The sequence below is a fragment of the Electrona antarctica genome (assembly GCF_951216825.1).
Source record: "Electrona antarctica genome assembly, chromosome: 1".
Taxonomy (NCBI): domain Eukaryota; kingdom Metazoa; phylum Chordata; class Actinopteri; order Myctophiformes; family Myctophidae; genus Electrona; species Electrona antarctica.
This window is the reverse complement of record NC_136806.1, coordinates 54,601,761-54,618,640: the sequence shown is the minus strand read 5'-3', so window position 1 is coordinate 54,618,640 and position 16,880 is coordinate 54,601,761. Positions and strand designations below refer to the sequence as shown.

Below are 16,880 nucleotides of genomic sequence, written 5' to 3'. Positions count from 1 at the left end.
GTGCGTGCGTGCGTGCGTGCGTGCGTGCGTGCGTGCGTGCGTCCATCACTAGCTAATCTCCGGCACTGTTAACCCGGTCGATGCCAAATTTTGCACACACTCCCTGGATGCCAACGATGAACCTCTGCCCCAAATTTTACAGAACGACCTGTTATAGGGTACGGCCGACTTTTGTAAAACACATTTTTTGATATTACTTCTCCAGATTTTGTCCAAGAATCCCGCCAATCGTTACACATTATCTCTATAGTCATGTGTTCAAGAAGGATCTGTCCGATATTTCATATTCCATCCAAATTGCTTTCAAAGTTTGCAGGATTGGCCCGTTTTGAACAAAAAGCCTCAAATCATGAACGCAGCGTGCAATTTACGTGAAATATTGCACACTTTCCTAATAGGCTGAGGAATATATCCCACCCTTTTCACATTGGCCTGTTATAGCGCCACCAACCGGTGGATTTTTGCAAAACACATTTTTGGAACAAAATGCCTCAAATCAACCAATTGCCATCCAAGGCGTAAGAAGAAATGGCACCCTTTTGACATTGGCCTATTATAGCGCCACCAGGAGGCCACAACCTGACCTGCCCTGGTGGAGACCTGTGCCCCGAGGGGCACTTCATCTAGATTATATTGTGATATTCCTACTTTTACTTAACCCATTAAAACCGGGAAGGAATCTGTGCCATTTCACATTTTTTTGCGTTTGATATTAAAAAGTTGCAGATATACAAGCTAATCTATACTACGCTATGAGATGAATCTTTGCTTCTGGAACTAAATATTTTTGAGGCGGGATCCATGACCAAATACATATACAGTAATTTTGGAGGTCTTTGACATGAAAATGTTTGAGAACCATTCATACATACTGTAGCAACACAGGTTTTTTCTGAAAACAGTTTTGTAGAATCAGCCTAAAAAAAAAATTGTTCTCTCACCACCGATCAACACAGGGACTCTCTCTCTCTCTCTGTGTGTGTCTGTAAGCCACAGCAGGTCAACTGAACTGCAGAGTGGGTCAATGGTGGTGGTTGGAGAGGGAAGACTGCTCTCGCAATAACTCTGCAGGAGCTGTCGATGCAACGCTGTTGGAACGTGGCGCTTGAGCGGTGACGTAAATCCGGCCCAGGTTTTTACAAAGACTAAAAGCGATATAGCCATCATGCTGGTCAGTGGGCTGTTGGGAATGCTGTGCTGTGCCCCCTAGTAGAACTGTCTAGACTCGTCTGGGCGGCTCTCGTCTACCTGTGGGTGTCCTGACCGTGTCCCGGCAGTCAGATATGTTCGATCAAGGAGGAGGTGAGGGGAGGGGGGGTGGGGGGCATGTGAGATTTAGCGGTGTTACACACAAGCATGCTGGCCAGACTGGATTAGAGAAAATTCGCACACAGCGCTCTCCTCGCCGCATCGTTCTCCACCTGGGGAGGGGTAAGTGCCAGAGAAATTTCATGGCCGAGACGGAGGAGTGAATGTTTCAAGCTCCCTACAGACAGTCCTAACCAACACCCAGCATCCAGCACCGCGCAGAGAGAGCTCCCTCCCTTCGAGGCGTGCTGACAGCGTGAAAATGAGAATCTGCCAGCCAAGCAGGGAGCCGACTGTACTATATGTAACCCACGACCGTCTAACCAGCCTAAACGCTCTCCCTCCGGTTCTTTACTTTCCTGAGTTAAAGACTGACAGGTTGCCACTTTCACTGCGTTCGTCAGCTCCGCAAGCTACAGTTCCGAGATTGACAGAGGTCACGGAGGTCAGGGTGAATAGTGGGAACCCTCTTGAGTTTGAAGAAAGTTCTTGATAACGGGACGGTCTTTGACACCCCCATTGACATGGTTTGCTGAACTTCCGAAAGTAGGCCTTCACATTGTGGATGAGTGGCCACAGGCCGGGGTAATTCTTGTCATATTCCATTTACGGAGCACAATGTGGCCACAGCCGCCGAGCGAGACCTAGTCTGTGTCCAGCAGCCAGCTCCATACAAGTCTAGCCAACAAACACTCTTCCTGCTGAAATAACCAAGCACAAAAGACCAGTCTGACAAAGAGGCAGAAGAAGCAATCGATACAAAACGTCTCTCTCTAAAACGCCTCAAAGCATGAGGTTTGTCTGGGTGCCTGGGCAGAGCAGAGGCCAGGTCACAGTGGGCTGCATTACCTTGTCCTCGTTCACTTTAAGCCCTAAAGTCTCTCCCCGTAATCCTTAAGAACCTCTCGTGAAGCAATGAAACGCCATTAAATGTGACAATTCGATGCTCGCAAAAGCAATAACGGAGCGCTTTTTCCTAAAAGACCCTCAGAAATCAGGTCTGGCTTTTTTTTTACAAAGGCAATAGTGGTGCCACTTTGTGAGAACCTGATGGAGCAAATCTGCAATTGCTGCATTACAGCACAGAGAAATGAAGAAATATTGGCAGTGTGTTGTCCGTGTATATTTAGAAAGATTATTGGGGCTGTTTGCAAAGCTAGTGGGAGGCAAAGAGAAATGACAGCAACAACAAAAACAAGAGTGTGCATTTGTGATACAGAGGTGACATGCCTTCATATTGTGATACAGAGACAGGGCTGTTTGGCAACTAATTCAAATATATAGCAGAGAATACCGCCACTAAATTAAAGCGGCCCAATATTTCTATATGGAGGAGGAAAAATGCACTTAATATCTTTTCCACTGCTCAATAAGTGTGTGTGTGTGCGTGTGCGTGTGTGTGTGCATGTGTGCCAAAAAGCCATATTAAGTATATTCTCAGTGTAAGTGCCGTCTCAGAGACAAAATGAACACGCTGAATGCCATTTAAATGCAAAATGTTCCAATAAACAGATTAGATTGCAGATTATGGTTATTTGTGAAAAAACTATCACTCATCGTTGGTATAATAATATTCAAATGCTAATAGGTGTTAGACCGCAATCGATCTTAAAAGAATAAAAAACAACAAAAGAAGCTTCCCAGTTCATTTCCAGGCTGTATAATTTTAAAATCGCTCATTCGAGAGCGTGCGAAAGCATTTACATGCAAGGAATTGTGTTGGCAATTTATAGCCTTTCCAAATTACAGCCCATTAGAAGGATCAAGGCCGAAGAGAAATAAAAAAAAAAGTCCAAGCCATAAAAATGATCTCACTTTGCATTCTGGAACTATGTCGAGTACATATTTTTCAAAGTAAAAAGGCGCGACAGAGAGAGAGAGAGAGAGAGAGAGAGAGAGAGAGAGAGAGAGAGAGAGAGAGAGAGAGCGACTGTGTGCATGTGTGTGTTGTGGGGGTGCATACATTAGTGGATAGGGATAGAGAGAATTAGGACAGATTGCACACAGCCTGATTTATACCTAGTTGCACACACACCACAAATAGCAGATCTACAAGTTCACATTCACAAGGCTTGGCAGCGCAACACGTTGTGTGTGTGAGCGTGCAGATCGCAGCTAGGTATAACTCAGGCTTAAGAGGAACAAGGACTCGGAAACAATATAAATAATGGGCTACTTACCACAACTTTGCTCCCAGATATCTGCATGCAGCGGTCAGCGGAGAGGCGAGGTTAATGTGCAAAAAAGACACAAACGGCACAATCATTAGTAGGCCAGAGGACTCATAAACATATATAGAGGCATTAAGCCATTAACAATTTAAAATGGACAACACAGCTAACTTACAACACACACATTAATAGCCAACAGGCTGAGGGCACAGTGTAAAAGAGAGTGTCTGAGTTTGGTATAGCCGCACGGGTCAGATCATTCGTTTATTGTCGGAGACACCCTTATTTATCTTAATGATGAAATGGTCACAGTTGTCACGTTTATTTTGAACTGCGCCAATTCTGTCGAGAATAATATTGACTAGTTTGCATAACGGTAAAATCTATAGATGCACTGTGAAAATGAGTGTGGAATAGGTGTGCCGTTTCCCATAAAAGGGTGTTCATTAAATGATTAACTGGCTAAAATCCCATTGTCCTTGGAATTGATAGATTGATACAAATCATCCCCGGGAAGGTAACCGTGTACAATGTGGACAAAAGTAGTTGCGAAAGGTCTCCCTAGGCCAAAATCAATGAGCTGCCATCAGCGCTGGACTTCAGGTGTCACATTTTCCTGGTGGAGCTACCATGAGCCCATGCAGTCAGCATGATTCCTGCAGTTTAACCTTGTTATCTGTCAATAGAGGGGGAAAGGGAGTTTACCCCCCCACACACACACACACACACACACACACACACACAAACACATTTTTATTTTATTACAGCAACTATGGTGCTTGTTTCACAGTGGGAGGGTGACTGTCAGCCAAGTAAATGTATTCTCATCTGTAACCCAGCTCCTCACTCTGTCATGTTTCAAAGGCAGTGCATGTTGATCATGGAATGCAGCAGTCACTAAGCCCTTCTCTCTCTTACACATACACTTTCTCTCCCCTCTCTCATTGCCACCCGCTCTCCCTCCCTCCCTCCCTCCAATACACCCACACTGCCTCTCAAATGTTCCTACTCTGTGGGCATTTGATGCTCGGTTTCATCCCCCTCTGTCACTCTCCCAAAAGTTTATGACAGCCATAAAGTCAATTTAAAATCGTAAATGTGTTGCCACTTGATCACGCGCAGGCTACTTTTTTTGAAACATAACTCCTCGTTCGCCCTGGCCACCGATGAATCTGGCATGTCATTGTCTAACTTTGGGGAGATATTTCACACTATCTGCATAATCACAGCAGGCACCTTGAGATGAGTCACGCTGACACGGAATGACAACTATGGTGACATTCCTTCAACCGTTGTTACGAGGTGGAATTAAATTTGTCTTTGAATTATGGGATATATATCCATATGGTGTTATGAGACTAGATATCGTCTGTGGATATGGTAATATGGTAATTAGGGATGTCCCAATCACGTTTTTTTTGCTCTCGATCCGATTCTGAGCATCTGCCGATACCAATTTTTCCTGATCCGATATTTACATTTTATAAAATAAGACAGACAATTTACAGTCTAATATCATGATATGGATATAATATTGATACTAGTAGGGACGTCCCGTCCCGATCACGTTTTTTGGCTCCCGATCCGATTCCGATCATTTGGAAATGACGTGATCGGCCCCGATTTCCAATCACCCGATCCGATCGGGACAACCCAAATGGTGATGCCTTGGTGTTGTCTTTGTTTTCGTTTTTAAATAGAGAAAACAACCGATGTGCAACATTTTATATGATATTCCCGTCATAATATCAATAGACGCATGTTGATGTTATAATTGTTTTCCCATATCGCCCTGCCCAAGTGGAATGACATTATTGGAATGTCTTTTTGGTACGGCTTTACCTAAAGAACAGACACTGTCTTGAGACTGAGTGCAGAACAGCCAGGGAGGAGCTTGGGGGGGGGGGGGGGGGGGGAGTAGGAAGCTCACATCACAGCTTTCCATTTGGCACACAATTAACACCTTGTTCTCACAAGAAACCAGCGTACCTACCTGCGTAATCAGAGTGCTGAGGTTGCCATGTTATGGCCTGGTGTGACATTGTGGCAGTCGGGCAGAAAGCTTCTGCTATTCTCCATATTTCTTGCTTTTATGTTTATTCAAAATGTCCTATTTTATAATGAGCTGGATGACGGCGTCATGCAAAAGTAGTGAAAACAGCCCATCTACAAGGTCTCAACTCATTGTGATCAATGTGACGCGACACACTTTCTCCTGTAATGACATGCCCAAAACAGGTACAGTTGGGTGCCACCGATATTGTCCCTTATCATTTGACCCATTTAGGCCTGACCTCAAAACTTTTAAAAATCCTTCTAAATCCTCCAGTTTTCTGAAATAATATTTTCACGATTTTTCAAAAATAGCAGACCTACAAGCTCGTAGCGCGCCACTCGGTGGCGCGCTATGAGCTTGTAGATCTGCTATTTTTCAATAGCTAAATTATAACAATGTTTAAAACACCAAAAGGGGTTCCCGCCCAAAATGGGTTAACTGTCCTTTTGCGCAGATCACGCAAACCTCAGCAAAAAGAAAAGGACAATATCGATGGCCTCCAACTGTATGCCAGGTTGCAAGTGGTTAAGTCTGTGGGTTTTACAAATATTGAACCAATTGAATGAAAGGTATTAGAGCCTGTGACTAAATAATAACAATGGTTATTCTTTCTGTTTCTGCCCGACAGCAATGCTACGCTAATCAGCATCTCTAGCACTACATAAAAGAACTAAGGAGAATCTTTTTTTTTAAATACTGAGGAGGACATGCCAACTCATTTTGAACAGGGGTATTATTTACAACTGGTCCTTCACAAGTTGTAAATGAATCCATGTCTCCCTTATAACTACAAGGCGTTGTAACAACTGACTTATCTTATGAACTGCAAGGTTTCAATGAGAGAACAGGTGCCGTATTTTGGTCATATCCAATGTCTTGCAACGGCTGAACAATAGAGCACTCCCCCTTACCAAGACCCTGCCGTCAAACATTTCCTGGACCTCTGAGTCAGAGACACTGCGGCACACACATTTCAATTGGAATAGAAAAATCACTCATGACGAGAGAATAAGCAAAGTCACTTAGAGAGGAGTAAATTATTGCATTAGCGAGAAAGCTTTGGCAGATCTGATGACACTGGCAAAAAGACCGAAAGACAGAATGGATATGTGGTGAGAGGGAAAGAGAAAGAGTTCACGGGGAAAAGTCAAGGTCAAGGTCGTGCACACTTCTTGCGGAAGAACTGGATTCCATTCAAATACACCTTATATTCAAATTAACAGGGTCAATGCACACTTGTCTCTTGAAAAAGACATTCCATTTAGTGTCAGAGGGTGATGTGCTCGGCTGCCGCTGAGCATGATGGGAGTGTTCTCCATCTTGTCTGGTGACAACAAGATAGACTATTAGAGGTGTGTGTGTGGGTGTGTGTGTGTGTGTGTGGGGGGGGGGGGCTTTTTCTTTAAAAAAAAAAAAGACTTTAACCCATTTAGGCCTGTGGTCGAAATTGAAAAAAAAAATCTTCTAAATCATGACAATTTTCTGAAAGATTTGAGGCACATTTTAACGATTTTTCAAAAATAGCAGACCTACAAGCTCGTAGCGCGCCACTCGGTGGCGCGCTATGAGCTTGTAGATCTGCTATTTTTCAATAGCTAAATTATAACCATGTTTAAAACACCAAAAGGGGTCCCCGCCCCAAAAATGGGTTAAAGTAAACATTCTAATGCTCTAGTCTAGATGAGCACACAGAAGGGAGGGAAATATAAGGAATAGCCTTGAAAGCAAACAAGTTATTCATGGTTTTAGGATATTCCTTCAGCAGGGAGTGGGGAGGAGCACAATGTGTATTTTTGTGTGCAGCCCAAACACACACACATCCCACCCCTATCAAGTGAGCAGGTCTGTAGAGGCAGCGAGGAAGTGAAGGACACAGGACGCTGAGGGAATATTCTTTGGCCCACCAATATTTACACATTTAAACTTCCGTCCCTGATGCATTCTCAGCAGGTCCACACGGTCTGCCTTAGCTGTAGCTTAAGGGGGATAGATGGACTTCCAAGTCTAAATAGATGGATTTGGAGTATCGATGTGCAGGCGTTAAGGACCTGATGGTATTCGCTAATGCGCTCGCTGACCTTGGGTGCTCACTTTTTTCACGTTTTTCATGACTACAGTAGAAAAAGTCAAAAAAAGAAAAACCTTGAAAACCGCGGGGCATCCCTATCAGAACCACTATGAGTAACGTTCTCAGGTCAAATGTTTAATTTTGACACAATGATCCAGTCTTGAACAAGTAGGAAACAGTGGATTTAGAGTGTGTGAATGAATGAAAAGGTTAAATGAACAGTAGCAAGATTCCCGTTTTCCTGCAAAGATGGAAAACTCCTGCCCCACAACAGATCTTACCAGGCAGCAATCATCTCTGGCAAATAATTCAGAACTCAGAGATTTAGACAGACATTCAAAGGCAGAAGGGGGAAAAAAATAAAAAATAAAAAGGCAAATCAGAATGAACCCTGCATATAGAAAATGCATCACTATTCACTGCCATACACTCTTGAGCATGGCATTGATTTAATTTGTTTAAATTAGAAATGTATTTCATTCTGTCAGTTAGTACACATTAACTGTCTCATCATTGACCCACAGCTCATACCAGCAGCAGTCTAAGCCTTACCCTGTAATAGGAAATAATATCAAAGTTATTTTTGAATCTTTAACACGCTTGGCCTGCGTCAAGAAATGAGCTTGTGCCACAACACAAGTCTGTTGGTAAAAAGTTGCAGCGATAATTAAACCAAGCAGGACTAATTGGGGGATTTTAAGTTTAAACGAAAGCAGTACTTATCTAAGCCTTTAAACCCACTGGCTTGAGCCTTGCAAATACTTGATACTGTAAAGTACAAGTACAAGAGTACAAGTACAAGAGGGTTCTGGGTTAACCCATTTTGGGCGGGAACCCCTTTTGGTGTTAGCATTATGTTATGCTTTAGCTATTGAAAAATAGCAGATCTACAAGCTCATAGCGCGCCACCGAGTGGCGCGCTACGAGCTTGTAGGTCTGCTATTTTTGAAAAATCGAAAACGACTGACATAGAAACATAGCTTTTTCAGAATCTGATCTCAGGTCAAAATGGGTTAAACATGGTCTACACCTTGAAATACATGAATTGCTTCTTCTTGTTAGCTTACATCTCTTAACCCATCTATTGTATGCGTCTCCCTGTACACACCAATGTGTCCCCAGACCTGTGGCTTATCTGGCTTTCATTTTAAATGGTTGGACGTCCTGACCACCAACAATAATAAGTGGTTTGGTGTGGAGGGAAAAAGACCAGACCAAGTACGGAGCCAATGAACAAGTTTGATGGTTTTGACGGTTAAAGTGGTTAAAAAAAACATATTAACCCATTTAGGCCTGACCTCAAATTAAAAAAAAAAAATCTTCTAAATCCTCCAGTTTTCTGAAATAAATATTTTCACAATTTTTCAAAAATAGCAGATCTGCTATTTTTCAATAGCTAAATTATAACATAATTTGGGTTCCCACCCAAAATGGGTTCAATGGTTGGACTTCCTGACCACCAACAATAATAATTAATTACACGGTGTGTTGTGCGCTTATAGATTGTGGTTTGGTGTGGAGGGAAAAAGACCAGACCAAGTACGGAGCCAATGAACAAGTTTGACGGTTTTGACGGTTAAAAAAATACATAATAGAAAATATAATGTGTAATGAAAAGAAAGATGTTTAATAATCAGCGACGGCGATAACATTTTATTCAATACGTAGTGGGAGTCTCTTCTTTCATCTCTCTCTCTCTCTCTCAGCTAAAGGGGTCCTTGGCCTGAAAAGCGTTGAAGACCCCCGGCTTAACCCATTTTGGGCGGGAAACCCCTTTTGGTGTTAGCATTACGTTATGCTTTAGCTATTGAAAAATAGCAGATCTACAAGCTCATAGCGTGCCACCGAGTGGCGCGCTACGAGCTTGTAGGTCTGCTATTTTTGAAAAATCGAAGAACGACTGACATAGAAACAGAGCTTTTTCAGAAAACTGTCAGGATGTAGAAGACATTTTTAGAATCTGATCTCAGGTCAAAATGGCTTAAATAGTGAAGTTCTTCTCTCCTATCATAGCAGCTCTTTTGTGTGTGTATGTATGCGCGCACCCACCCACCCACAGTGCACGCCGACGCGCGGACCTTCAATCATCATGCGAGGAGAATGTGTGTAGCAGGGGCCGCTGCCGCTGACAGACAGGCCTATCTCTTTTTGTCCTTCTGTCCTTTTCACTCTGCAGATGACATTATTCATTTGAATAATATATCAGTGCTCACAAAGCATAATAAGGCCCGTGAAGAATTCAATCATCTCTGATCATCATCATTATCAATAATTCCAGTTAATTACCATAACAATGAGAAAGGTAATAAATGATGATGTCAAATGACCGAGCGGAGAGGGGGGAGGGGGGGGGGGGGGGATTCGACTGAGAGAGCGGCAGCGAGGGGTGTCACTTTTCTTCTCCTGTGTTGATGTGATTCCTACCTCGCTGTGTGTAGCCCGATCCCTTCATAAAGAGGATAGGGGAATTCACCCGAAAGCCCATGGCTTACCCTCAAAACGCACTGGGCTTTAACTGCCGTTATTGGTTCAGAGTGATGAAAGTGTCATCATGTTCCAGATTACCGTGCAAGCGAGTGACAGGCTTCCAGATTCTAATGAAAAACCTGGATTCCCAGCCCAAATATAAAAAAAAGTCACTTCAGAGTAAACAGTCCAAATGAAAGCATTTGAATTAAACACCCCAGAAAAGGAAGGGAGTAAAAAAGGGGAGACGAAGGGAGGAAAATCACAGAGGTGGCTGGCAATCAAAGACCTGGGGCTCAAGCACAATGAGCGAGAACGAGAGAGAGAGAGAGAGAGAGAGAGAGAGAGAGAGCAGAGGCTCAGGTTATAAAGCTCATTATTTTGTAGAGTGTTGTTGGAGAATGTCAGGATATTTCATCCCACCCACTAACAACTATACTACACCGCAAAGAAGTGCAAAACATGGAATGCAACACGCACGCACGCACGCACGCACACACACGCACGCACGCACGCACGCACACGATCAAAGGGTTGATCTAAAGAAAGAGCCCTTTGGCCTTCCTCTCTCACTTACAGATTTGGCAGTGGCTGAGATGTACTGGACCACCATCTCTCGCTTGGTGCTCAGGTCCTTCCCACGCAGAGGAGCTTTGCGATCCTCGTTCAGGTTCATGTCCTCCTGGGGAGACGAGAGAGTGAACACAGCACAGAGAGATGTTTGTTGGAGGATCGAAGTGCAGAATCGCATTAAACACTGTATCTGTACACATTTCTCCGCTTCTCATTTACCACTTTGATTATGTGAATGCCCGACAAAGAAAAGTTTTAATTTAACTCGTGAGGGTCCATTTGTTTCCATTAGGACAGTTACAATTACAAATTAATTAACTGAGGATTTTACTGTATGGACAAGAGAGAGAGACAGAGAGAGAGACAGAGAGAGAGAGAGAGAGAGAGAGAGAGAGAGAGAACGAGCTAAAGCAAGCCATTATACATCCATAAATACAACAAATTGATTACAAAGGCGATAGCCAAGGCTGCTGAGCCAGTAGTCAGATGCAACTCCACAAAATGTACATGCAACACGCCATGGCCAGGCGTGTTGCATGTACAGTACATGTACAGTACATGTTAGCCATGACAACAGTATGCAACAGGCCATTCGACATGTACACAAAGCAACCATTTGACATAGAGTGGTCCCCAAACTTTATTGGCCGTGCCCCCCCCCCCCCCCCCCCGTTACCTCCTGACCTAGCCGTCTCGATGTATTTGGCCGAAAATGATTCATTTTTTACTATGATTATGGCAAATAAATCACAGAATGTCACTGCACTGAGAGACATGCAGCTGCTGTATACTCCCGCAGCTGCTCTATACATCTCCTCACAACAGTGGTTTACCGGATGTTGCCGTTTGTGCCGCTAAATAACAGCATAAAACCGCCATTACCCTTTTCATCATGTCACGCACCCCCTAGAAGGCGGTCGTTGGCGCACCTCAAGGGGTGCACGCACCCCCTAGAAGGCGTTCGTTGGCGCACCTCAAGGGGTGCACGCACCCCCTAGAAGGCGTTCGTTGGCGCACCACAAGGGGTGCACGCACCACCGCTTGGGAACCCCTGAATAGACGATGGCAGCAGAGGCTATAGGCGGCTATAGGCGGCTGTGGCTCAGGAGGTAGAGCAGGTCGTCCAATGAGCCATGGTTCGGCGGTTCGAATCCCGTCTCCTCCTGTCTACATGTCGAAGTGTCCTTGGGCAAGACACTGAACCCCAAATTGCTCCCGATGTGCTGGTTGGTGCCTTGCATGGCTTCCGCCGCAATCGGTGTATGAGTGTGTTTGGGTGAATGTAATGCACAATCTATGTAAAGCGCCTTGGATAAAGGCACCATATAAATGCACCATTTACCATTTATAGGCCCTACTGTGTAGATACAGGCAAGATATGGTCTATACCAGGGGTGGGCAACTGGCGGCCCGGGGGCCACATGTGGCCCCCACCTTCACTTAATGTGGCCCTCATGGTTAATGTCAGAATACTGATATAATATTGGTTTCAGCTGTTTACAATTCCACGACATGCGAACATGACACCGCTTTAATTACTTCAGTCTAAATTAGTAGCTCAAGTATAATTAAAGGCATTTGAAATTACATAAACATGTTAATTTTCAGGATTCCAATTCAAAAATAGCAAAAATTCAAGATTTCAATAGCAAAAGTAGCCGATCTACAAGCTCAAAACGCGTCGCAGCGTGACGCGTTTTGAGCTTGTAGATCCCACCCCTGGTCTATACTGAATTGAAGCCTTGCGATCACATGAACCAGATACGGGCAGGCACGATCCGTGTCTTATTAGGAGTATTACCTTCATGCCATAGACTAGTACTGTACTTCCATTCTATGTCACAAAAGAAGCCTTTCATGCGAGGGAGATGAGGGGAGTGATTGAAGGCCGGACAGACCACTCAAAGCGAGGGAATGACATGATGATTAGGCGGAGGGGAGGGTGTTTATCAGGAGCACTCTCACACAAAGAGATGGACAGAATGAAAAGAAGGAAGAGTGGGGGGGGGGGGGGGGGGGGGAGAATACACCCTGCCCTGTTTTTTTTGTTTTGTTTTTTTTACAGTGAGGGTTTGCCGTGCTGCTTGCAGAGTCATGCTGCCCTCTGCTGGACGGCCACGAGGATTAAGGTGTTCTTTTGTTCACTGATGATGTGTTTTGGCTGCAGAGTCGGCGCAGCGTGATTCAGTGCGACGGTGGGCCAGCGTGAAGCCTGGTAAATGGAACTGATAAATGAACCTTATGCCACACTAGGTGGTATAAATGGTCTGGACTTTGTGCTTCCACTAATCTGGTTTAACCCATTTAGGCCTGAACTCGAAATTTAAAAAGAAAATCTTCTAAATCCTCCAGTTTTCTGAAATAAATATTTTCACGATTTTTCAAAAATAGCAGACCTACAAGCTCGTAGCGCGCCACTCGGTGGCGCGCTACGAGCTTGTAGATCTGCTATTTTTCAATAGCTAAAGCATAACATAATTTTAACACCAAAAGGGGTTCCCGCCCAAAATGGGTTAAACGCGGCTGGCAAGGATTCCATCCAGGGGCTCCGTGACCCAAATCCCTCCATATACATTTCCTCCAGTATACATATACCCTCAGAGCTAGAAAGCCATTAACATCCTTTTTGGGGCACGGGGTGAGAGAGAGGGGGGGATGCAGCTGAAACTTTTACAATTGGCCGTTTTTTAGGTGGGGGAAAAACAGCAGGCTTTTTAATTAATCTCTGAACCCAGCTGATTTGGCTGCTTAATTGACATCCAATAAAAAGGAGGTGAGAGGGAGGAGTCAGGGAGAAGAAAGACTATGTTGTAGAACGGGGGGTGTTGGGGTGCAGACAATCATCAGGGGCCAACTGGAGGAATGAGCCCCTCCATGTCCTGACTCCAAAATGATTTATAGTCCATTATTAATTATAACCTCATATGCTGCATGAAGGACTCCCAAGATATCTCCCGAGTAGGCTGCTTGGGTAATTGAAACGACTACACCACCAGAGCCCGTATCAGTGAGAATGGAATTATCAGGAAATATGTTCCATGCTCATGTTGTCTCATTCGTGTCTGCCAACCTCTGCTTAGCAGATGCTCATGCTAAATCGGCCTCGGGATTTGTCTCGCCTTCACTCGAATCAGCATTCATGTTAACCCATTTTGACCTGAGATGAGATTCTAAAAATGTCTTCTACATCCTGACAGTTTTCTGAAAAAGCTGTTTCTATGTCAGTCGTTCTTCGATTTAAAAAAAATAGCTGACCTACAAGCTCGTAGCGCGCCACTCGGTGGCGCGCTACGAGCTTGTAGATCTGCTATTTTTCAATAGCTAAAGCATAACATAATGCTAACACCAAAAGGGGTTCCCGCCCAAAATGGGTTAAGTTGCCTGCCCACTGTGGGAGACGACCCCACAGAGCAGAGCCAGGAGGAACAATGCGTAAGATGGTCAGTGTATGACTGTATGATGTGCGCCAGTGAACGCCGCCTAACGCTGGCCCCAGATCAGCCTGCGGGCCGCTGGGCATTCGCAGGCTTCCCGTGCACCGACGCCGGGGATAATTAATGGCTACCATCATAACTGTCTGCAGCTGAAATAATAGATATGGACACGAGCCAAGCGACGAGGAGGAAAAACTGTATTTGGGAGGAGTAAAAAATGAATTTAAAAAACTGTTTGTTTTCGCCTCAACTGTGACAAATCGATTATTATGTCCACTGCTCACCAAGTTTGATTCATGGGAGAGTGTGAGGCAACACATGCAGTAGCAGTAACTCCTGTTGGCTGCTTTTAATGTCCTGGTGTGTAGAGTGGAACTGCTGAAGGATCACAGAGGAGCTTATTATTGAGACTGTTCACCCTGGCAATGGGGCATAAAATCTCAAACTAGGCCCATCTGCACTGCAACGCTACATACATACAAAGCTATAATATACTGTACTTCCAACAGTGAATAGAAAACTAAAATGGCAGCGCTGTCGCCTCACAGCTAGAAGGCCTGGGTTCGATTCGCGGACGCAATGGGCGCTGGTGGCGTGTTCTCTCCACCGCGTCATCAGTGAAAGGGCTTTTCTGTGTTCTCCCCGTGTCCCCTAGGGTAGGTACTAGGTACCCTCACAAAAAGCAAAGTAATCCTGGTCTCTATACTGCTTCCCCCTGCAAAGGAACTGGTTGAAATAACGTGTTCCTTCCATGCGCTACATCCTACCGGGGAAACTCACCCCTGTCAGGTGATAAGAAGCGGCCTGCTTATCATCATCATTGAGGAAAGCATGAGCTCAGTTTGGGGCTCTCCCCAGGTTGGCAGACGGAGAGCCCAGGATTACAGCTTAGGCAATTGAGTTAAAAATGAAAAAATATATATAAATAAAAGACAATTCACTGGGACATCCGCAAACTGCAAATAAAATGACTCATCAAGACCAGCATTTTCATGGAACTTGAGTGTTAACCCATTAAAATAGCAGACATACAAGCTCACAGCGTGTCACTTTGTTGTGATGCAAGCTTGTACAATACATCTACCATTTTTGCACATTTATGAAAAATCGTGAAAGTGAGAAACTACTGATTTATTAAGGCATTTGTAGAATCTGCCTCAGGTATCGGGACACATCCATGACTGAGCTTGTGCATTGGTAAAAGAAAAATCACACCCGTGTGAAGTGAGGGGCGCTCTTGTCATCGTACATCATCATGACGTATGTCTATTTGATCAGACACATATGACGTAATTTCTCCATTCGGTCAATGGGAATTTAATGTTTGTGTATAAAGATCTACACACAAAAGCTGAGTACAAAGAAAGTGTGTCTTATTGTGTCATTATGACAAGAGGGAGAGAGAGAGAGAGAGAGGACGAGAGGACTGTCTGACCGTTTCCCGCCGGTCACCTTGCTTCATGTTTTACCCCCCACCCTCCAGTCTGAATGTTAATGAAAGAGATTGTGGTGTCACGCGTGTCCGACGAGGGCCGGAGGAGGGGGTACCGCCGCAGGCAAAACGATGATGTAAAACTGGTGTGTGCAGCCCGTATTTCTTCCTGTCTCGCTGTCATCACAGTTACACACCCCCCCCCCCCCCCCCCCCTATGCACGCATTAAGAGTCCATCGACACAGAGTCAGTCTCCGAGATGAGACGACCTGGAGATTTCATCAGTTCATTTATGTCATGTCATGCATTTTGATGCAGGGGGTGGCGCACATCTTGTGATGTGATGCACATCTCGGAGAGTCCAAGGAGGGAACATGCATGTGCACGGCCACAGTACACCCCACACACACACACAGGTTGGACACACAATCCAAGAGGTGCTGAAAGAAGTGCACAATTCTTAACCGCATGGACCATAGCATCCCTAATCTGTGCGTCGTGATGCATTCTGTATCTGCTATACAGACTTCACTTGAGTGTAGAGCAGTGTACTACGGAGTATAAATTGGCTTTTAGTCTTCCCAGACATGCTTCCACCTGTACAAATCCCATTCAACACTTGTACTGTACAGCTACATGGGCCAATCAGCCTTCATCGTCGCTTTAAAACACTACAGACAATTCACAAACCGTGCCTCATTCGACTGCAGTAGTAAGTAGTAACTAGAAAAAGTGCCCTTCTGGGCACAGGTCTCCACCAGGAGGTTGAGTGTGTGTGATAAACATGTTATTTTGTTTCTTGCAACAATTTTCTTCATTTTGTTGAGGAAATGCAGAGCCAGATCACTCATAGCATCTCTGAGGATAGAATTCTGGATGAGCAGGACATGTGCAGCATTTTGTACAAAACAGGCTACTCCTGAAAACTTTGGAAGGCAATCTTAGCTAATCAGTGTAGAATCTGAGAAATCCAACAGGCTCGTCTTGATCACATGACTACAGAGATCATGTGTACTGATTTGCGTGAGATTTGGATGAAATCTGTGCGACTAACATAAACAATGTGTTTTGCAGAAATCGGCCTCATGGTGGCGCTATAACCGGCAGATGTGGAGGGATGCAGGGAAAATGTTTTTCCATGGCCTCTAGGGAGTGCGTATACATAAGTTGTCGATGCAGTTATAGGTAAAAACAGGAATTGAACTGTTATAGCGCCACCGTGAGGCTGATTTGGGAAATAAATAGTGGCATGTCGTCCTCGGCCTAGTGGAAATGTGCATGTACAATTTGATGGAAATTGGACACTGTGTTTGTGATTTGTGGCATTTTGTTGGAAACGGACCAATCATGTGAGCTTTGGAAGCCAATCTT

At 44.5% G+C, this 16,880-nt stretch overlaps 1 protein-coding gene across 1 annotated transcript in view; it reads right to left on the bottom strand.

Annotated features, from left to right (window-relative positions):
- diaph2 (diaphanous-related formin 2) overlaps positions 1–16,880 on the bottom strand; it is a gene marked incomplete at its 3' end in the record, with an annotated part of 255,964 nt that overhangs the window by 188,409 nt on the left and 50,675 nt on the right. Inside the window, exons 5-6 of the mRNA XM_079497475.1 lie at positions 10,647–10,751; positions 3,489–3,509 (exon numbers count right to left, since the gene is read on the bottom strand). Coding sequence (XP_079353601.1) covers positions 3,489–3,509; positions 10,647–10,751 — 126 coding nt within the window. The remainder of the gene's footprint in view (positions 1–3,488; positions 3,510–10,646; positions 10,752–16,880) is intronic.